A 23,317-nucleotide genomic window follows, 5' to 3' on the forward strand; every position below is an offset into this window, starting at 1 on the left:
ACTACTTTATGTACATGAATACATGTATATATTCAGACATTCTATATATGTGTGTGTGCACATATAAGTGTATATATATTTCCTTATACTTGTATCTCTAACCCCTAACACTTCTACAAGGCCGGAGTTTCAGATTTCTGACGACACTGAAAGAGGGCGGACAGAATGGGTGAGGGAGTCAATGGGGACAGCAGGTAGTTAAGGACGATAAACATCAAGCTACACATCTCAGCCATGACTTGGCTCCCAGGAAGCTGCTGTTGTGTAGGAATAGGAGCCTGGTGTTCTTTTGCAAAGCACTACTGACGTATTAAAGAGAAGTCAGGCCAGCAGGGACACCATGCACCTTGTCTCAGCTATGGGCAAAGGCAGGGAGAAATGAATGCAAACCCTCTCTACTCTTAGACAATCCCGAGACTAGTCCCAGTGATGGAGGAAGGTCATTGGTTAAATAATGGTTGGCTCTCATAGGTTAGAACATAGGTGGGTGGAGTAAACAGAACAGAATGCTGGGAGGAAGAGGAAGTGAACTCAGATGCAGGGCAGCTCCTCTCAGGCAGATGCAATGAAGCAAGCCGCCAGGCCAGACATGCTGAATCTTTCCCGGTAAGACTGATGCTACACAGATTATTAGAGATGGGTTGATCAGGATATGAGAATTAGCCAGTAAGGGCTAGAGCTAATGGGCTAAGCAGTGTTTAAAAGAATACAGTTTGTGTGTTGTTATTTCGGGGCATAAGCTAGCCAGGCTACCAAGAGCTGCAGCGGCAGGAACACAGCCCGCAGCTCCTACAACATCCCAGAGCCAAGGAATGGTGCCAATCACAGTGGGCTGGATCTTCCCCCACAGATACATCCACAGGCCATGCAGATCTGGACAGTCTCTCCTGGAACCTGTCCTCTGTGTTTCAGGGTGCCAGCTGATAGCGAACACTAGCCACACAGGTTTGGTGATCACCGGAACCATTCAGAAGCTGTCTTCTGACCTTCACACATGTGCTGTGGCACATGTGCACCCATACTCACACATTATACATACACACAACAAAAATAAAAATAATTTTAAAGATATTATCTAACAGAACCTCTCCAAGCAGACAGAGCACAGATACTACGGTCTGAAAATTCATAGGTCCCCAAAAGTCATACTGAAGTTCTAGCCCCTGAGCCGGTAGGAGGGAGGAAGGGGTTGACTGTAAGACGAGTGGGGCCCCAGGAAGTGATTAGATCACGAAGACGGAGTCCTTATAAATGGGATTTTACTTAACAAATGGCTCTCAAAAGAGCCCTCTTGCCCCTACCCTGTGAGACCATGCAAGAAGGGCCCCCTGTGATCCAGAAATGGGCTGTCACAAGATACCGAATCTGTTCAAGCATGATCTTCCTGACCCCTGAAGCTCTGATAAATCAGTTCCTGCTGTTTCTATGCCAAACACTTTATGATTTTGATAAAACTGCTCAAACAAAGCCAGCAGATGACACAGCAATAACAATAAGCAGGAAGCCATTGTCCTAGTTCCATTTCTGTTGCCATCACAAACACCCTGATAGAAAGCTGCAGACGGAGGAAAGGGAGTTTCTGGCTTGGTTATAATTCATCACTGAGAAGTCAAGGCTGGAGTGCAAGCAGCCAATCCCAGCAAATGCAGTCAGAAGCAGTGAGAAATGTGTGGCTCCCACATTGCTTGCTCTCTCAGCACCCAGCTGGCTTTCCCTACTCTTAGACAGTACAGTGTCCAGCCATGGGACAGTGCCACTCACATCTAGGACAATCGAGACAACCTCCCACAGACATTTCCAAAAGCTAACCCGAAAGAGATAATTCCTCATTATGACTCTCTTCCTACCATGTATTCCCAACTGTGGAAAGTTGACAATTAGAAGTAACCAGCACAGCGAGACGCTGTAAACAAACATGGACGTGTGCCTGCTAGCTCAGAAGTCGGCTTCACAGGTGAAGTTATTCCTGCTCCCAAGGCTACATGACCACTGCCTGGCCTTTGTAGGAAGCGCTTTTCTAGCCTCACTGTCCTGTCTCCCCAGCTATCCCTATCTCAGATCACTGGGTAACACTGAGAGATTGCCGGGAACAGAACTTATGCACACTAGGCACAATCCTACATGTGTTTAGTGTTAGCATTCAGGCCTCTGCACTGGCCTGCCCTTGAGGTCCTAACAGGATGCGTCCTCAGCCACAGTCACTAAGAGCACTCCCTGTGCACATTCACTATGCTCCCCTTTAAAAGGACCCTGCCCTCCTCCTCCTCCTCTTCCTTCTCTCTCTCTCCTTCCCTCCCTCCCTGTCCTATTCCCTCCCTCACCCCCTCACTTCGCCTCTCTATTCTCTTCTCTTCTGCTGCTCCCATCCCCACAGCATGGTGTTCCCCTCTCTTTCCCCCTTTTATGTTCCCCTTCCTCTAATTAAAAAAAAAAAAAAAAACCCTCATGTGAGCTCTGTCACACAGCATCTTTCTCTCTTGTGCTGTTTCTTAGATCACAAAACTTAGAACCATCATGTTCTAAGCAAACTGCTTTGTCTCCAATACGATCTCTACTGAAAACCCTTTGTGCAGGGTAGAGAGGAGGACGAAGAGCAGCACTAGTTAGACAAGGAAGAAATGATAGCACTGGCTGTCAAACAAACGCATGATGTATGTCAGTGTCGACTCTGAGAATGATGGAAATCTGCCAATGGGTTGATCCATTTGACTCTACTCCCAGAAAGGCATAAGCACATTGGCATTACGCTGCTCACAGTGACTGGGCATCCTCCGAGCTTAGGACTCCACGGCTGAGGCTTCACTGCCCTTCAGCCTTCCAGCTGTCTAGTAGATGGCAGGCAATAAGGACATAAAGCAGGTGATTAGAGAAAACAAAAGTGCAGCGATGTGGTGATCATCCAGGTGGATATCGGGGAAAGACTTCCAAAACGGTCACATTTAAGAGAGAGAGAGAGAGAGAGAGAGAGAGAGAGAGAGAGAGAGAGAGAGAGAGAGAGAGAGAGACTGCCCAGGGTCTGCTGATAGATGAAAGAACAGGGATTAGACTGACCCCCTGGTAGACAAACAGAGGGACCATGACTAGATAATGAAGGTGGTGATACCCACACAGACACACACACACACACACACACCAATTTAAGAAGAAAGTGAACCACCTGGTGAGGGTTAAGCAGAGGCCGGCAGAGAGTAAGAAGTCATCAGAACTCAATTCAATCTCCTTCTCTAAATAACCAGGGACTCTACCCAAAGCAGGGCAAAGCTGCAGGTGGGCCGTGAGGGTGGAGCATGTTAAAGCATGTGCTGTGAGGGTGGAGCATGTTAAAGCATGTGCCGTGAGGGCGGGGCAATAAAGCATGTGCCATGAGGGTGGAGCATGTTAAAGCATGTGCCGTGAGGGTGGAGTATGTTAAAGCCTCATTAAGGGGAAGAGAAGCTTGTGAAAAGCATCTGTCACTGACCTAGGCACTCTGCACATATTGATAGTTGGGTAGCTTGGTCCTAACAGTGGGAACAGGGGCGTCTCTGACTCTTTCACAGGCTTTTGGCACCCTACTCCTCATACTGGGTGGCCTTGCCCAGCTTTAATTCATGGAGGTGCTTAGTCTTCCTGCAACTTGCTATGCCATGTTTTGTTGATGCTCATGGGAGACCTGCTCTTTCCTAAACAGAAACAGAGAAGTGGACTGGGGATGGGAACAGAGAGGGGATGAGACAGAGGGACTGGGAGAAGGGAGAGGGAACTGCAGCTGGGATGTAAACTAAATAAATGAAATTCCTTTTTAAAAAAGAAAATTAAGGTATGTATGTCTGCCTTAAATGATAAATAAAAAAATCAATGCAAAAATTAGAAATAAAGTTAACAGTATCCAAAAAAAGAGAAAAAAAAGAAAAAGAGAGAAGAAAGAGAAAGGAAGGAAAGAAAAGGAAGGGAAGGAAGAGAAGGGAGGGAAGAAAAGGGAGAGAAGAAAAGGGAAGAGGAGGGAGGGAAGGGGAGGGAGGAAAAGAAGGAAAGAATGAATGAAAACAAAGAGACAGAGACAGAGAGAGAGAAGCACAGCACCAGTCATTGCAGAGGGGCGGATGACAGCAGCCTAGCCAAGGCCGAGCTTCTGCACTGGAAGCAGAGCCTGCACATTCCATTAGGAACCCCAGGAGATGGTGTGTTCAGCTGCTCCTCCCTCAATGGAAGCTCCAGAAAAGGCAGGAAGACGGTGGGGAAATCAACCACAGACAATGCTGTGAGAGACGATTAGTTTCTAAAAAAAGAAAGAACATCTCACATGACTTGAAAGATGAAGTTCTTTGGTTAGCAGGAAGGAAAGAATGTTCAGGAATTCTGGAAGCCTCTTCAACCAAGACTAGGGACAAATCTGAAAAGTTCAAGCTCTGAGAGTGGACACAGAGGATAGCATGGCCAAACAAACCAGTGTCCCACTGCTCAGTCATGGTGGAAGAGCAAAGGTATCAGCGAGTCAAAGCCCCTTCTCCTACGGTTTTCCATGCCAGGGCTCAGAGAGGTCCAGCGCATGCTCCTGATGGGGCAGGCTGTCCTCATCCACATGACTACAAGCCACAAGAAAAGCCAGGAGCCAGCCTGGGGTAAGTCTGGACTGTGACTGAAAGAGCCTAGAACTATGCTTCATCCTGGAGCATGGACCAGGCAGCAGCAGGGAACAAAGGGAAGGTGCTTCCTGCTGGCACAGCCTAATTCCCACAGAGGGCAGAGGGGAGGGAGCAATAGTGACAGTGGAGCTCCCTAGCCTCAGCGTGAAACAGGGAGGGGGTCCTGAGAAACCAGAGGTGGCCATCCTCCTGAGTGAATGGCAAGGCCACCTAGTCTACCAGAGAAGGGGGCACAAGACAAAGGTACAACTGGGTCGTTCTGTATATGACAGGACTCAGGACTAGTTACCTCAGGAGTGACATTAGAACTCTCCCACAAAGTAATGAGACAAAAGGGGACACCCCCCACAGCATATGCCCCTCCCAAAAGAGGGGAGAATGGTACATACATGTGACTGCTTCCTGCATCTGTAAATGAGGCATTGGAAATGGTAATCCCTGTGGTTGAGGACATGGCCCAGCTGCTGGGGCCCTTGCTACATAGAGTTCTGGGTTTAAATCCCCATAGCAGCATGCAAGACCTTAGCTACACAGAGAGTCTGAGGACAGCCTGGGCTACAAGAGACCTCCTTGTCAAAGATGGAAGGGGGAGGGAAGAAAAAAGAGAGGCAGAGAAAGGGCTATTCCCAAGTTATAGTTAAGAATGCTTAAGACTCAACGAGCTGAAGTGGCAGGGCCTGCACACACACCCGGAGCCCTGATGTCAGATCTTCCCATAGGAACAAACCACAATCACTCGCGACATGAACATGAGATGTTTCCAAAGGAGAAAGGCTATGAACTTCAACTCTGGAATCTGGCCCACCTTATCATTGAGCTTTAAACACTTTCAAGCTTACATCTCAGTTCCCTCTATAAAAGAACTTTGCAGAGAGTATATACAACAAACTAGAGACATGAAGTACCCCAAAACACACCTGTAAACAAACACGGGGTAAATGCAGCCAGCCAGAAAGGCTCACCCAGAAAGATGTGCACAGCTCCTAAAGGAACAGAAGCATTCACTATCAGAAGCTCAGCCCAAGTCTGGGACTCACAGATCAAGGGCCATTTCTGAAGTGACAGGCACCTGAGGCAACACTTTTCCAAGTCAACTCTTGTCAACTACTCAAGCCAAAATCTCTGCCTGCCCCTTAGGGCCCAGAGCAGGCACAAGCATTTGGCACCACCGGCTTACCTGGCAAATGAAATCTCCCTAGGGTCAGAAGGGAACAGCTGGCTGGCCTAGAAGGGAATTTCTACCTAGCGGCAGAGAACAGCCAGGAAGTGGGAGGGGGACAAGGAACATTTTTGCCTGTGTTGGGCAGTAGTGAGGCAGAAAGGAAAGAGTTGGGGAGGGGATTCCTAACCTACCATTTTCAGGAAAAAGAAACATCAACCAGGGCTGAGAAGATGGCTCAGTCAGCAAAGTGCTTGCCTTAGAAGCAAGGGGAATCAAGTGTGACCCCAGAGCCTTTATACAACTTCCCAGCCAATCTAACAATATTGGTGACCTCCAGGCCAATGAGAAACCCTGTCTCATAGAGGCATATTCACATGCACACAAACACACATGCATACACACATGCATTAAAAAGAAACATTAGCTGTCATACCTAAAACATAAAAGACTCCTGAAAAATGAACAGGGAGGGGCAGTGAAGGACTGGATATGTGCCAGGAACAATGACACACCTATGAAAATGCTGTGATAAACAACTCTTTTGTATGCTGACATTTAAAAAAAAAAACAACTAAAAAAACAACAAACCTTGCAACCAATGAACTGAAGGTGTTGTGCCTGTCTCACTCCTGAGTCTATCAGCCTGTCAAACTTGTAATGTTCTTCCTGCAACCTGGACTGCCCCTCTCCACCCTGGCTGACAGGACATACAAACCATCCCCCTCCATGGCAAGGTCTCGGACACTGCCACTGCCCACTTCTCTGCATTCGCTGATCATATGATGTTACAATTTGGATGAAGCACACTCTGCTGGTAGAACAGGGGCCAAAAGTCCGGGAGGTTTATTCATCTGCCATAGACTCATTTGTCTATTCATTCATTCACTGAGAGTTAACTCAAGTCTGAGCTGACTGTCTCCGAAGCATCCACTCCCCCTAGCGGTACACCCCAATCCCTAGTCTGTGTCCTAGCACAGATGAAGAAGCAGGAGGGAAGTCTCAGCTGACTGCCAGTGTCAATGCAAAGCTTTGGCCAGGAATTAAAAGGCAAAATCTTGTCTTTTCTGAATGTAACCCTGGAAGAAAACATTTGCTCAGGGGGATCACAAGCATCTGGGGATAAAGGGGAAAGCTACCCAAATTCACCCAGACATAATAGAGGCAAGGATGAAGAGAAATAGCACCCATCCCAAGAGTCAGCTAGCTATACCCAACACCATACTTTGTCCTCGCTGAAGACAGTCAGGATAGGCTATGTTCTTCAGCAGCACCCAATTTCTCCCTGGCCGAACACACAGAATCCCACTCCTGCCTTTACAACGGTCACAGTGGGTCAGTGGCAAAGCAGCAAAGCCCCCTCAAGGCGGCAACTTGGGGACCACACTAGTGTCATCTGTCACTGGGCCACACAGAATTCATAGCTCCCAGGGGCACCCTTCAAGGAAACAAGAACCAGGACACTCCCCAGTCTTTCAACCTCCAGCTGGATGGCCCTCATCAGTTCTCCTTAGATCCCAGTGACCCAAACAAGTCACGAGTCCCAACTTAGGCACAAAGAACATTAGGAAATGCACCTCTCCATCTGTCCAGAAAGAAAAATGAGATAGGACTTAATAAATGAATGTACTGTATCTGCTACAACCAGTTTGAGCCAGCTTTCCTGTAGTCTTCACCAAAAACATTGTTTAAATGATAGTTAACAGTCTAATGGCAGGGGTCCTGCTGCATGTCTATCACAGCATAATATGACAGCAAATGGGACAACTCCATAGCCATTCACTGGTTTTACAGCAGAGAGGACTTGGGGAGAGAGAACACAGTCAAGGCAAGTAAAAAGAAAACTGCCCCTACAAGACACAAAGGATGCTACAGAACACCTGAGGGTTGAACCCCATTTGCAGAAGAGTAGAGGAATGGCCAGAGATTTCCAAGATGACTTTGATTTAAAAAAAAAAAAATGTTCACTAGCCCAGGCTAGCCTCAAGCTAATGCCCCTATTCCAGCCTCCCAGGTGCTGGGATTATTGGCAGTCACCACCACAGCCATCTTCAGATGAGATCTTAAAGGTGAAAAAGAAGTGAACAAGGAAAGATGAGGAGAAGAAGAAACGTGGAAAAAACGAATAGGGGTCAAGTTAGAAAAGGTGTGCATCTGAGAAAATGACACAGCTTGAAGCGAGGTGACAACCGTGCTGAAGAAGGCGGCAAGTGCCCCCAAGGGTTTACTAACACCAGATCAGTGGCCTTCTGCTGCCCTGCAGAGCCCTCATCAGCCCCCGCCCTCTCTGACACTCAGGCTGCAGGCGTTTCAGGTCAGAGAAGGTCGACTGCTCCAGTATTCACAACAGCCCTGATTCTTCAGCAGGCAGAGCCAACACCAATGGACAGAACTGTATCTTCTGAACCTCTGAAAGCAAGGCCAGACAACCCCTGCTACAGGTCAGAAGAGCTTCAGGAAGCCACTTTCTGCCTAAAAGTGAGAAAGCAAACAAGTACCCAAAATAGTGGAGAGCTGAGGAGCTGAAACCAGCCACTATAATTACAAGTATTTTTATCTGTTGCCCAAAAAGGAGTATTGGCTCATCTTCCAAGTGTGTCTCTATGGAAGTTCATCTGTTCATTCTCAAATGCTCCAGACTCCTAGGCCAGAGACAGCCCCAGACATAAGCCTCCACACAGGCGAAGCCATCGGTACAGAAGATGGGATGTGCTATGAGAACAGCAGGTACCACATCATCCTCTGCTAGGAAACACCGCTCTGTGAAGCTGGAACCCAGCCCAGCTGGTACAGAAGACAGCTCAGCAAAGCCCATGCTCTAGAGCAGGGGCAGGAGTGTAAGCCATGGGAACATGGGCAGGTTCATCCCTTCCTGACCGTAGTCTGTCTGTAGGGAGGCAGTGAGCATTAGAGAATCCAAACACTACATCAACACAAAGCCTAGAAACAGCATGAGCCTTCACTAGCTTCACTAGTGCAAAGCCTTTGTTCAACAACTGTCACCTGGATATAACACACACACACACACACCAGACACACACACACACACACACACACACACTTCTGGAACTAATGCTCCAGAATCAATCACCCAGGCTCAACTAAAGGCTTAGAGGGAATGAGGAGTAGAGGCAAGGAAGGACAGATGAGCTGGGAAGAGGTTAAGAGCCCTGGCTGCTCTTCTGGAGGTCCTGAGTTCAGTTTCCAACAACCACAAAGTGGCTCATAGCCATCTATGATGAGATCTGGTGCCCTCTTCTGGTATGCAGGAATACCTGCTGGCAGAACACTGTATACATACACACATTCACACACATACACACACATACACACATACACACACATACACATACATACATACGTACGTACGTACAAGATGAGCTGGGGAATCCATATTACTGCTGCTGACTGCTAAACCGGAGGCTACACTCCTGTACAACTCAGAATCCATGAAGCAAGAGAGGGCAGAGCGCTTGTAACTCCACCAAGGCAGAGGCCACAATGCCAGGGACGGATACAAGGAACAGGTTCTGTTGGCCCCCCAGAGTAGCATTCAAGGGGACAACTGGCTGTATTCCACTGAGAACCTGAGCTTAGAGAGACCCAACAAGAGGTGGAAACCGGAACTCCTCTGACATGTGGTGTCAAGTGTCTCTAAGCCACCAGACTCCAAAAGAAGAATGATCAAAGTCCAAACACTACCCACATCTTACATTTCCTGGAGGCCAATGCCAGACTAGACTAATCAATTCTCAGATTAGGGGACCACAGGAAGTACAGTTGAAAGAGGGGAAGAAGAGCTTAGATGTATCTTGGATATATCCAACATCTTTGAACTTCAAAACCTCTGGTGAGAACAAATCTGACGTTTCAGATCTTCAAGAGAGAGGGGAAGGTTTACAAAGAAAATTCTGAGCATCATCACTGGGGTCCCAAAGAAAGAGGGAGGAGCTACGTAAAACAGCTGTGGCGAGCTATCAGCCTCTGCTGAGCAGCCTTCAAAGACTTGCTCCAGACAGTTCATGACTCCGCCTCTGCCCTGCAGCTTCCCCAGGATCACAAGGCTGGTCCCCACAGAAATCTGTAAAAACTCTGCTGGTCTTGGAGTAATGAATGGCCTGCTCTCTTTATAGGCAAGCCACTTTGCAGAGAAAACAATGGGAGAATTCAATCTAGAGAAGTAAAGGCCACTGAAAGATTATCTAGGCCTCAGTCCCATCTTTACCACCACCAGCTCTATCAGAGGCGCAGAGGCACAGAAGTTTATGGGGGAGAAGACAGGATTAAGAGAAGAGGCACAGTCTGGATGCTGACAAGTGTGCTAGCTCCTGCTGCTCTGGGTCCTCCCGAGACTAAGTTCAGCATCCCCTAATTCTGTGCAATGCCTGCTGCTCTGGGCCCTCCAACCCTACCTCCTCTGTGGGCTCGTGTTTCCTCCCAGAAGCCTTTTTCCTCCTTTTTACTCTTGATTTGCCATGCTAAGAATTGAATCTGGGGCCTCAATCACACCAGACAAGGACTCTCCCCTGAAGACATCTAACACTTACCATCAGAATCCATATTTAGGACTTCTCTGTCACTCTAATCTGGGCTCCAGGACCAACACTCAGTATCCTACCAGTACTTTACAAGGTACCTGAGTCTACTCATTAGATGTATGCTGAAGCTGTGGTCAGCTACAAATATATGTCTAGAAAGGCTCTGTCCACATTAACCCTATGAATGCCCAGCCTGGTCCACTCCAGGTCACCACAGAAGCATATAATAACGTGGAATGTGGGTGAGACATATTGTTGCCCTCTTCTGGAGCAATGCCCTTCTCTTCCTCCTCCATGCATTGTGAGACCAAAACAGGAAAAATACACCTTGCAGGTTAAGGGTTCTGTCTGTGGTTAAAACAGTTATCAGTTCCTGTTTGTCCTACATTAAATACTTACAAGCTAAATATATCTCCTTACCCTTGCTCCTTTCCTGTCATTATATCTTTCTAACAATGTATAACAATAACTCTTTTGCCCCTGTAAACACCTTATCTCTCCTATTGCCGGGTTCTCTGGCATAAAGGGGGATGGGCAGAGTCAGATTCTCCCTGGGGCTGAGCACGATGGTGAGCATAGAACCACCCAGACCACCCGCTGGCTACCAGGAGAAACACACCCACTGAGTCAGGAGTCTGTCAAAGCAGGAACTCCTTTAATGGTATCCATCAGGGGCTTATATAGAGTTGTGATGGGGGTGGAGAAGCTTGGGATAGGTTGAGGAAGAGTAAGGAACAAGGGCCAATAATATTCTGCCACGGTAGTGGTAGCTTGGCAGAGCCAGGCCTAGGCTGGGTAGCCAGAGACAGGTCTCTAAATTCAAGTTAAGCTCAGAAAGTTACACTAGGCCGTCCTCCAACATACATCAAAGGGATTTTTCTTAATTAAATCATTTGAAATGGGAAGGCCCACCTTTAATCCAGATCTTTTGAGGTGGAAAGACCCACCTTGAATCTGGGCCATACCTCTGGTTGCAGCCTATATGAAGACATGGAAGAAGGAAGTTTGCTTTCTTTGCCTGCTTGCCCTCATTCTCACTGGCAAGTCTATTCCTTCCCTGGTATTAAAGCGTGCTTCTTCAGCATTCCAGTGTCCACTGAAGACCAGTAGACATCCAGCCTCATGGCCTGAGCAACTATTGGATAGTTGGACTTTCCACTGGTAGACAGGCTTTGATGGACTAGCTGGACCACAGCCTGTAAGCCACTCTAGTAAGTCTCAGACAGATAGACAGACTGATGATAGAGTCATTCTATCAGGTCTGTTCCTCTGGAGAACTCTATCACAACCCTGCAGGCGGGAACTGTTTCTCACTCCACCACAGCTCTGGGGACCCAGTATTCAGGCACTGCCACCGCCCAACACTGTCTCATGGCCCACTGAGAGGAGCAATTGAACAGAGCTCTCCTGGCCCTGGTTTCTGACCCTTTCTTACCAGTCCATCCTGTCAAGCTGCAGCTGACCTTCCCTAACCTCACAGAGTTAGAACTCAAGTTATCTGTTCCATCACTGCTCTCTTCCTGCTTAGGAACCAAATTTAAAAAGCATAGTGGAAGTGGTGACCTGGAGCCTGAGGGTGGCTCAGTGGTGGAGCCATGCTGTGGCATGTGTACCTAGCCCCCTCCCCTGCACACACAAATAAACATAAAAAATAAACTCTTGATAAATGTAACACACATGCAGACACACATACACAATGACTCTTGATAAATGTTACACACACAAGCACAAGCACAGGCACACATGTACAAAAAAATTCAGACTCTTGATGCTATTATTACCTAGGTGACTTGTAAGATGAATATTCTAATATTAAACCATCATTAGATGCTAACTTTGTAGTCAAGGATTGACCTAGAGCCTGGCATATACTATTACACACTCTATCACAGAGCTATACCCCGACTTTTATAACTGTGAAATAGGGTTTCACTAAGTTGCCCAGATTGACTTTAGATTTGTGACCCTCCAGGATTACAGGTATGTGCTTCCGTGAGCACTGTTCCATTAAGATGTGACTGGACTCAACCAGGAATCTTCCCTAGACAGCATCTGAACATGTGTGCCTATGTGGCACATGGGCATGTTTCCCTCGGTATATTACCTTTGTCGGGCTTCCATCAGGGGAGCACACACTTGAACCAAGACGCAGGTAAGACAACCTCTTCAGGACAATGGCTAGCAAAGGTTCCCTGTGGAGTCCTTAGTTCCTGGCCATCACCAAAGTCTCTCTTCTTTACTACACTTACATCTTTCGTCAGCTGTGCTTGGTCCCTTCTGGCAGTCAGCTCATCCTCCACTAAACATGCACAGCATCTGACAATAGCCTACATTTACAAGAATGAGGTTGTACACGGATTAGTTCTTCTCTAAATCTTGCACATCTGAGGTTAGAGTCTTTTCATGTGTGTGTGTAAACATACATGTGTGCAGATTTTGTGTTCATGTGTGTGGAAGCCAGAGGACAACCTTGGATGATATCTCTAGAAATCACATAGACCTCATTAGACAGGTTCTCTCCTTGGCCTGGAGCTTATCTGGTCCTCTTGTCCCTGCCTCTATACCGGATTATAAGAGTGAGCCACCATGTTTCTTTTACCGTGAGTTTCAGGCTGCAGCCCCAAGTCTTCGGGCTCCCACAGCAAATGCTCTCTCTCTGGACCTTCTCTAGTGTTATACACTCACACTTTGACTCCTATTTTCTTGCCACAGGAGCCAAGTGTTTGTAGCTAAGTAATGCTTTTCAGAGAACCCACTTTCCCTTCCTCATCCAGCGCTCTGAGTTTATCTTTTTGTGTTTCGTCTTTCTGGATCTTGTACTGGCTAGTTGCCATGGCAGGCAGCCCTCACTTCGGTCAAGACAGAGCAGCCAGCATTAGGGATAACTACAGAATCAGGAATTGGGTCGTGGGACCCAACTGGGTCAGCCTTACCTCAATGAGCTTCCTCTCATAGGAGCTTGCTAGTTCCTCAGCAACTTCCCCAGGCTTCTGTTCAGGGACTGTAACTTCTCCATCAACATTCCAAAGACTGGGTACAACTTTAAGAAAAGAAACACACTCAGGTAAGTGTCTTAACATGAATCAAGAATTACTCTCCCTTCATTTTAATGCATGTATTTAATCCATTTAATATTTATGCACATGTGTATGCAAGACTACAATTTCTCCAGTGAGAAAGCTCTTGATAAGGGGAAACAATCACAATTAGTAATTCCTTCATCACTACAACACCCTTACAGTAGAACAAAGCAAGGGAGAGTAAACAGTCTTCTGAAGGTATTAGGGTTACTGGGCTCTGCACGAGAGTTTGGAGAGTGGCCTCATCACCCTGGAAGCCTTGGGGGAAAGTATAAACATCTCAGCAGGGCACAAGCTCATGCACACATCTTTCATATTGGTCAAACTTGTTCTGGGAGGTGGTACCTCTTACTGTTTGCTATGGAATAGTACTGGTACGAGGTCCCAGGCTGTGGTGGTTTGAATGAGAATAGCCTCCATAGGCTCCTATGTTTGAACACTTGGTCCCCTGTTGCTGGGACTGTTTGGGAAGGATTAAAAGGTATGGCCTATTTCAGGAGGTATGTCACTGGGGACCAATTTGAGTTCTCAGAAGGCTCAAGTCATTCCCAGTGTTCTCTGGATGCTGATTGCAGATCCAGGTGTGAGTTTTCAGCTGCTCCTGTGCCATGCCTCTGATCTGCCATCATGGACTCTAGCACTCTGTCTAAGATGCTTTAGTCAGGGTGTTTTAGGATAGCAATAGAAAAGCAACTAATGCAGAAGTAGAAACAAGAGCCATATGTAAAGACTCCTTAGAACAGTGATTTTCAATCTTCCTAATGTGACCCTTGAACACATATCCTCATGGTGTGGTGATCACAAACCATAAAATTATTTTTATTGCTACTTCATAACTGTAATTTTGCTACTGTTATGACTCATATGCAGGATATCTGATATGTAACCTCTGTGAAAGGGGCCATGACCCACAGGTTGAGAACCATTGCCTTTGAAGGCCATCCAACAGCCTTGGGAAAGCCTGTGAAACCAGTGCATCAAATCACTGCAAGACCATGCTATGGGAAACTGGCCCCCAGGTCATGACGTACAAGGCATGGTCACCCATTAGTGCCTGTTTTCTATTAAAGACCAAATAATTAAAAACTAAGAATGAGCCAGGAAGCTCCAAAGCCACTGAGAGAACAAAGCCAAGATAGGAGCCTGGAAAAGAAAAGGCCCAGAGGCATGCTTTACAAACATGGGCCAGGCTCCATTTCCAGCAGGTGCTAAGAATACAAGTATGAATGCCTACTAACCATATGGGATTACACTAGGGCAAAAGAAAGGCCTGAGGCAGCCCCAGTGACAGGAAGGGACCTCCAGAACTGCAATGCAAGCACTGGGACCTTGGAAGCTGCATGCGACCATGGCTGAGTTTCAGGCAGTCCAGTAACCAGGTGGCCATCAGCCATAGCTGGGCAGCCTATAGGAGAAGCATGGCCTCTGATGACAGTGAAACACTCAGGGCTCTGAAACGTTGAGCTGACTCTAACCTCCAGTGACACCTGTCTGACACTCAAGATACTTAAAGAAAACTTAGACTCCAGTAAAAGATGATCCAAGTAGCATGTTAAATTCATTCCCTTTAAAATCTCATTAAAGTATAAGTTCGTTTTGCTCTAGAGAAAAGGGAAAGGTGTGGAGGAAATGGAACAACAAGATGTGTGGAAGCTGAGAATCAGACAGGCAGAAAAGAAAGATTGTACACTGTGAGACACACACCAGCCTGGGAGGCAAACAGGGATGGAAGATACCAAGGGCAAGAAGTCCTGTGAGAAGTTGCAGTCAGAAGACTGGTCTGCTCTGAGAAGAAGCTATCAGTACATCTGGGCTGAGTTGAAAGTTAGGATGCATTACTGAAAACAAGGAGGTGAAGCTAATTCACAATGAAATTGTAAGATGTCCCAGTCTCCTCTCCTAACCCTGCTTGCTCCCTAAATAGCAGGGACCCATCATGTATCTCCCAAGCAAGGTGACAGGAATTGGATCCTCCTAGGAATCCAAGGAGCTCAACCTGAGGAGACTCTGGTGGAATTGTCAACAGGAACAACACAGTCAAGTAGACCTGTGGTGGTTGTGGTGGTGGTAGCAGTGGTGGTGGTAGCAGTGGTGGTGGAGGTAGTGAAGGAGGTGGAGGTGGTGGAGGTTGTGGTGGTGGGGGAGGTGATGGTGGAGGTGGTGAAGGAGGTGGTGGTGGAGGTGATGGTGGAGGTGGTGAAGGAGGTGGTGGTGGAAGTGATGGTGGAGGTGGTGAAGGAGGTGGTGGTGGAAGTGATGGTGGAGGTGGTGAAGGAGGTGGTGGAGGTACTGGTGGAGATGGTGAAGGAGGTGGTGGTGGTGGAGGTGCTGGTGGAGGTGGTGCTGGTGGAGGAGGTGGTGGTGATAGAGGAGGTTGTGGTGATAGAAGTGGAGGAGGCAGTGGTGGTAGAGGTGATGTTGGTGGTGGTGGAAGTGGTGGTGAAGAAGGTGGTAGAGGAGGTGGTGGTGGAGGAGGTGATGGAGAAAGTGGTGGTGGAGGTGGAGGTGCTGGTGGAGGTATTTGAAACCCCTGGCTGCTTCCTGTAGACTTAAGCCAAACATCACCATGGAACCGTGCTGTGGACAGACTTGCACTTTAAGATTTGTCTCATTTGGTCAGAGAATGCTGCAGATGCACAAAAAACTAGGTCCAAACCAAGAAAACCTCTAAACAGACACCTTATCCTTCAAAATGAGCTTAGATGCTGGGAGGGGGGGATAAGCTGGAGAGAAAACCTCTAAACAGACATAATATGTCTCTAAAATGTGCTTAGATGCTGAAGAAAAAAAGAAAATGGATATTGAAGTGATGGAAAAATAAATAGTTTAAAAATAATAAAGCAAAGTCTGTAAAGAGAGAGTAAAGTGATATAAAAAGAATTAGCCACATATGGATGGGAAATACCATTACACAGGGCATGTGGATCATATAGAGTGCTTTGTAAACTTTAAATACTTTAAAAGCTAATGAACAGAAAAATAGCTGCTGAGAGATGAAGAGGAAACAGGAGGTAGAGACAGAAGAAAGGTAACACCACATGACAGAACACAGACTAATATAAATGGATTGATTAATTTAAGTTATGAGGTAATTGAGAACAAGCCTAAGCTAAGGCTGAGCTTTCATAATTAATAATAAGTCTACTGTTGTTATTTGTGAGCTGGCAGCACAAAGAAAATTCTAACTACACCCATCTGTATGTCGGATGCTTGCATTGTGATTCATTACAGTGGCAAGGTCACCACAACATGGGGATCTGTGTTGAAGGGTCAGAGCGTTAGGATATTGAGAAGCACTGGCTTACAGACTGTCTCTCCCGACCTAAAGTCTATTCAGGCTTAAAAATGTACTTCTAGCCTCCTTGTCTTTGTGAACTTTGCTAAGCTTCAGCTATTTTGATAAGCTGAATCATATAAGAAACTGTTAAATTCTATAATGGTATACTCTAAAAGAATCAGGAGAGTTCGCAGTCTCTCTGTGGACTATATCTATGAGTTAAAACTTTTATTTTGATAATAAAAGGAAATACAATTTGGAAATTATTGTTAAGGCACAAACGTAGCAGAGATAAGGCTTTAAAATATTAATCATATAAAAAGCTATCAACTTACTGTAAATTGTTAAAGATGATTAAGACACACAAAGTAATGGATCAAATTGTTTGATATGTTCAGAACTATACTTGTAGTCATACTAAATACTAATACAATTAATTATAGGAAAAAGTTTTATTGAGCTTCCTATGTGTGTGTTTTCAAGGTTAAGCCTAACACAAGTAACTAGAAACAAGCAAAGGTGGTTTAGTGTAGATATACCTAATAGATAATGGTCCTCAAACTTGCCAGAGATCTGCTGAATATAGAACTTAAAATGTTAAATGCAAAAAATGTTATCATAACAGAGAACCCCAGCTCCTAGTGGTGACCCCAAAGTCTCCAAAAACGATGATGGGTCGCAATGACTTCACCTGAATTGTGGTGACCCTTACCACTGGACATAACTTCCCCAATGCCCTAACTGCTGCCAGGACCCTACCTGTACTGGCTTGTTTCGTGTGTCAGCTTGGTATGCATGGTACAGTCATCAGAGAGGAAGGAGCCTCAGTTGAGGAAATGCCTCCATGAGATCCAGTTCTAAGTCATTTTCTCAATTAGTGGTCAATGGAGGAGGGCTCAGTAGGTGGGTGGTGCCATCCCTGGGCTGGTGATCCTGGGTTCTATAAGAACACAGGCTGGTCAATCCAGGGATGCAAGCCAGTAAGCAGCACCCTTCCCTGGCCTCTGCACCAGCTTCTGCCTCCAGATTCCTGCCCTGCTTGAGTTCCTGTCCTGACTTCCTTCAGTGATGAACAACAATGTTAGAGTATAAGCTGAATAAACCCTTTCCTCCCCAACATACTTTATGGTCATGGTGTTTAATGACAGCAGTAGAAACCCCAAGACACTACCCAAACTGTGGACAAGCAGTACAAAGTGGATTGCACCACTTTGCCTAGACAAAGTAATGACAGTCCCTCACATGCTCCTCCTCCACAGGAAAAGTCTCTCAGGTCTCTGTGGCCTGGTGGCCAAAGATTGATACTGCCCTAGGATCTCGGTCCCCAACGAAGCCATCAAGACCATAGGGGCCTAGGATAGCTGTCTAGGTAACAGATAAGTCTCTGTCATCTTAATTGATACACAGACCATTTGGATTATACTTCCTGTTATAATTTATCCTCAGATTTCTGATGGCACTGATGGCTAAATTAACTGTAGCTTTGTCAGCTTGTCAGCAACAGGCAACCAGCTTCTTCCCTAGGACGTCAACAACAGGCAACCAGCTTCTTCCCTAGGACGTCAGCAGCAGGCAACCAGCTTCTTCCCTAGGACGTCAGCAGCAGGCAACCAGCTTCTTCCCTAGGACGTCAGCAACAGGCAACCAGCTTCTTCCCTAGGGCTGCAGCTACTATGCCAATTCATTTCATACATAAAAACCGGCTTTGTTTTTTCTAGATCTACCAGGTCTCCTGTTGAGAAAAGGCAGACAGGTTTGCCTTGCTTACAGGCTTCATATTAAAGGATAAAAAGGAACTTGCTTTGCAATGACTGCTCTCAGTAATCAACCACTTATGGCAAATGATTACATAGAAAATGGTTTTAAGTTTATGCAAATTCTGAGGGTCTAAGAAGATGATTTAAGACATATCAAAAATGGGAAACATTTCAGATTTCTTCCCTCTTGTGCCATTGTAATACTACAAGTTCAAAGTTCAGAGTTTTAACCTTAATGGATGAAGTTCTGATGAGCTTGGTAAAGCACTGACTAGTCCAGCTGTCCTATAGACATCTATGAGCTGCTTTTTCTACAATATGGAGCTCAGTACCGTGGTGGTTTAAACAAAAATTGCCCTCATAGGCTCATAGGCTCATAGGAAGTGGCACCATTAGGAAGTATGGCCTTCTTGAAGTAGGTGTGGCTTTGTTGGAAGAATGTCACTGTAGGGATGGGATTTGAGGTCTCAGTAGCTCAAGCCATGTCCAGTGAGACAGTTCACTTCCTACTGCCTGCAGATCAAGATGTAGCACTCTCAGCTCCTTCTCCAGCACTATGTCTGTCTGCTGCTGCCTTGCTTCCTACCATGACTAACATTGTCATTTCAAAACTCCATGTGAAGATTCCCTGGAACTGCTTCAATCCTAGGCTGTCTGTCCTACCCTAGGCTCTTGAGTGTTGTGCAGCTCGCAAATGACGACAGAATACAGAAGGCACAGACACTAGAAGCAAAGGAGCCTGAGCTCGAATCCTGATTAGGCGACTTTCTGCAGAGTACATGGCTGCCCTGGACACAGTGGTCTGGGGGGAGATAAATACTCCAAGTCGGCAGGGAAATGTTGAAGGGATCCAAACAGAAATTGGTGAGGCAATCAACAGGATGCCAGGTTCAGAAAGCAAGCCTGCCTGCATTTGGTGACCTGACTATGAACAGAATCAGGCTGTGACCTTGACATCCACCCAAGTGAGAATTCCCATTTGTCTAAATCCTCAAGACAGGCAGATCGGGTGCCTTACTAAACAGCAACTCGGTACTGATCATGTGAGCCACCATCACCTGCCTGGAAAGCTGACTACAGTGGACAACAAAGGCAGTGTGGCTGCTCCTGCTGGGGACACCTCCCACACCTCCCAGCTACCGAGATGGTTTACCGCATGTGCATAAGTGAGCAAGCATCCTCAGCCTCCATTTCCATTTCTTTAAAGGAAAAAAAAATGTACTTTCTCTTGTGGCTTTATTTCTTTAATAAGTTTATTTTCTTGGCTCATTTGGTAGCTCATGTGTGAAAACCAAAGTTATGTTTTATGTTTTAATTACTGTGCCTATGAGTAATAAAAATGCCTCTAACCAAGAACAGACATTCCCTGAGGTGCCGGAGGCTGTTGTTCATATAAGATATCAAGCCTCCTGTTTTCACTTCCCTAGCCAAGTTTGGGTGACCCAACTTCACCAGATGTACTGGACCACAGATAGGTGGGAGGGACATAGGCTGAAGCGTGCTGCGATGTATGCTCGCCCCTAACTGGACAAAGGTAAAAAGTAGAAGTGAGCCCCTGACTGACCTAACTCAGCACCACTTTCAGGAGGCCCTGGAATGGAGCTGGCTAATATTTAATTAAAGCTTGCTTTAAATTTGGCTCACATTTGTGGCAGAGGTCTTATTCTTGAAAGTGGGATGAGCATGCTCTCAGAGACTGACAGAGGGAAGACAGTGAGGACAGGACGCGCACCACACTGAAGGACAGCCTGAGCTAGAGAGTGAGGCTTGACCTTAAAATAAAGATTAAAAATAATTTAAAAGTGCTTTTTTTAAGTAACAATTTTACTTCCAAAAGAAAATACTTTTTACATTTTTAGGCCTCAACTTGACATAGGCGAGAGAGCTGCAAAAAAGGGTGGAATCCAAACCCCACCCAGCCTGTGAGTCAGAGGACCACTGCATGGCTAGACAGCCCTCTTTCCTCAGAGCATCCTTCCTCACTTGGTCCATACAGCTCAAGAAGGTGGGCAACCAAGACGAGAAGGGAATGAAACACTCCACCCTTGTTCCCTGATTCCACCATCTTTTCAACAATGTCCTGGGAAACAGGAAGTGATGTCATCATACCACGAGCAGGGGTAAACTCATCAGAATGATATGATGTCAGACAGTGGTGGCACTCACACATGTGTGGTGATACTAAATAGACAGTGGACTGTACAGTCAAAGCTGACCCACTGGTGGCTACAGATTGTATGAAAGCTTGGACACAGGATCACTCCCGGCCACACACTTGCCAATATGTCAACAAGTAAACACACATGAATACGTGCACCTTTTTTGGTTTACTTTTTCTACACAATACAATTGGCCATGGTGTGACATGGTTCTCTCTGACTCCTAGCAGGCCTCGTCATTGCCACCTTCATTCGCTATAGTCCTAGCACACAAGTCTGGTCCCTTCTTTATCATAGCCACATTACACCTTGACCACAGTCTTACCATCCCAAGTCAAAGAGCACACCCTTCACCTTACCAGCTCTGTGCATGTGCAGAACATAACTGCAGGATCAATGGAGTGTTCTGTCATGGTGGCCTACCATCCTGTCTCTGTGGGCCTCAGCTTCTATACCTAGTACCAACCCAAGTACAAGGCTCTCAGGTTCCATACTAGTATTATAATTTTTGTTTTCATTTTTACTTTTATTCAAGGCAAGGGTCTCACTGTATAGGCCTGGCTAACCTGGAATTCACTATGTAGACCAGGCTGGACTCACAGAGATCCACCTGCCTGAGCCTCCCTGGTGCTAGGATTAAAGTTGTGTGTCACCATGTCCTGCTCACTGCCATGCATTTTCAAAACAAGATCCAGAGGAAACAAGACAAAGAAACTGACCGAACTGAGATGGCTGCATACTGAACTCAGAACAAGTCATCCACCAGTGGCTAGACTGAAAGGCCCAGAAGAGCAGGCAAGAGAAGAAAGCCAGTACAAGTCTGAAGTGGCAGGACTTCGGCCCGGACCATGTGGTGGTGGCGCACGCCTTTAATCCCAGCCCTTGGGAGGCAGAAGCAGGCAGATCTCTGTAAATTCAAGGCCAGCCTGGTCTACAAGAGCTAGTTCCAGGATGGCTATGACTATTACACATAGAAACCCTGTTTTGGAAAAAAACAAACAAACAAACAAAACAAAACAAAACAAAACAAAAAAAACAGGCTCAGCACAAGCCTGCAATTCCTGGAGACACTTTCCAGCCACAGGCAACAAAAACCAACCACAAAAAAATTAGGACAGTAAAGATGATTTTTGTTCAGAAAAAAAGTGAGAAACCTTCACACAATTAATGTTGAAATTCTGAAATATGTCCGAGGGCCAGGGACCTTCAAGGACAAGTATCATGGATAAACTATAGAGATGCCTACAGCACAGAGAAGGAAAAGAAATGACATCCTTGAAACTCAAGGTCATGGCAAAGTCTACTGCTTCAAGGCAAATGATACATTTAGAGAAAAAATCATGTTGAAAGTTCACTTCCTTATGATTTCTCAAGAATGACAAAGGGTCAGGTCACAGTGGAAGGAAACAAGGCCACAGACCAGCACAAGACACCTCAATGTGAGTGGTCTTAAGAGGGGACTCAAGAAGAGAGCCAAGGAAAGTGGGTGCTCATGTGCAGAAAGCAATGCCAGGGAGGCCATACGGGATGGATGAAGTATTAAAATGCAGATGCCTGGGCCTTGTTTGCTGCAAATTAATTTGTGGATCTGAAAGAAGGTCTGAGAATCAGCATTTTATACTGAAAGTGATTTCTACATACAAAATAGTGTGAGGAGAAGAATGTGATTTTAAAAAAAATCTAAATGCAAGAAACCTTAGAAGTACCCCTAGTCTTCATGACTCCAGAAGGAAGCACATACTCGTGAGTCCAGGCAAGGCAGTGAGGCCTTGGACCCTAGCTGGAAGGAAGCTGGGCTATCTACCTCTGTCATGGACTCATGGCTGCTTTGAAATGAAGTTGACTACCTTCCAGCTACTGTCTACCAGAAACTCACCAGCATGAATGAGGAAGGCAAATTTTATACTTTGTATAAGGTGTGTATGGCCACAGTTGTAGCTGATGCTCTGTGCGCAAATGAAGACTGGATGATCTATACTGCAGGCAGAAATGACAAACTTGGCTAAGTAAGGACACCCCTATTATCAAGAGAGAAGAGTAGAGAAATAAAACCCAAAGAGAAGGGATGCACTGGGGCAGGCAGATATGTGTCCTTGACATGACTGACAACAAAAGCAACAGCAGAAAGGTATCCCAGACATGCCTTGACGCCTGTGGCCCAAGGGGCTGGAAGACCAGCGACTGGAAAAGTAGCTCTGAAGAAGAGGGTGTCCACTGCAGGCGTTAGACTAGCAACACACCTCTAGGTGTGTCTATGAGGGGGTTTCCAGAAACAACTAGACTGTGAGGGCTTTGACCTCTCAGTGTATTGATCCCTTGATTTACTATGTGACAGCATTTTTGGAAGGGAGTAAAAATAGAATGTGGCTCATCTGGAGGGAACAGATCACTGGTGTGTGACTCTAGGGTTGAACCTTATCCTGGCCTTTTTCTGTATCCCTTCTCTCTGACACCTCCTGCCAGGGACACTATGCACCTAAACACATGCTTCCTCCCGTAAGCTGCTGTGCTCCTGTACATGGTCACAGCAAAAGCTAAATACGCCCACCTACCTTCCTGTTGTGAGAAAGCTTGAGACCAGGGAGATCAAGGAGACCAGAAAAAAAACCAGGACCATGGTCCTGTACCTTCTCACCACATGTGTCCCACAATACAAACCACCACAGTGTGCAACAGATCAGCAGGAATTTAGCAGTCAGGCTCAACCTAAACAGGATGTACA

At 46.2% G+C, this 23,317-nt stretch overlaps 1 protein-coding gene across 4 annotated transcripts in view; it reads right to left on the reverse strand.

The window, feature by feature from the left end:
- Positions 1-23,317, reverse strand: part of Snx29 (sorting nexin 29) — a 401,413-nt gene that overhangs the window by 171,075 nt on the left and 207,021 nt on the right. For all 4 annotated transcript variants that reach the window (XM_057775566.1, XM_057775567.1, XM_057775568.1 and 1 more), the window contains one exon: positions 13,256-13,362. In XM_057775566.1, the coding sequence (XP_057631549.1) occupies positions 13,256-13,362 (107 nt within the window). The remainder of the gene's footprint in view (positions 1-13,255; positions 13,363-23,317) is intronic.

This window comes from Chionomys nivalis, chromosome 7 (genome assembly GCF_950005125.1).
Source record: "Chionomys nivalis chromosome 7, mChiNiv1.1, whole genome shotgun sequence".
Taxonomy (NCBI): domain Eukaryota; kingdom Metazoa; phylum Chordata; class Mammalia; order Rodentia; family Cricetidae; genus Chionomys; species Chionomys nivalis.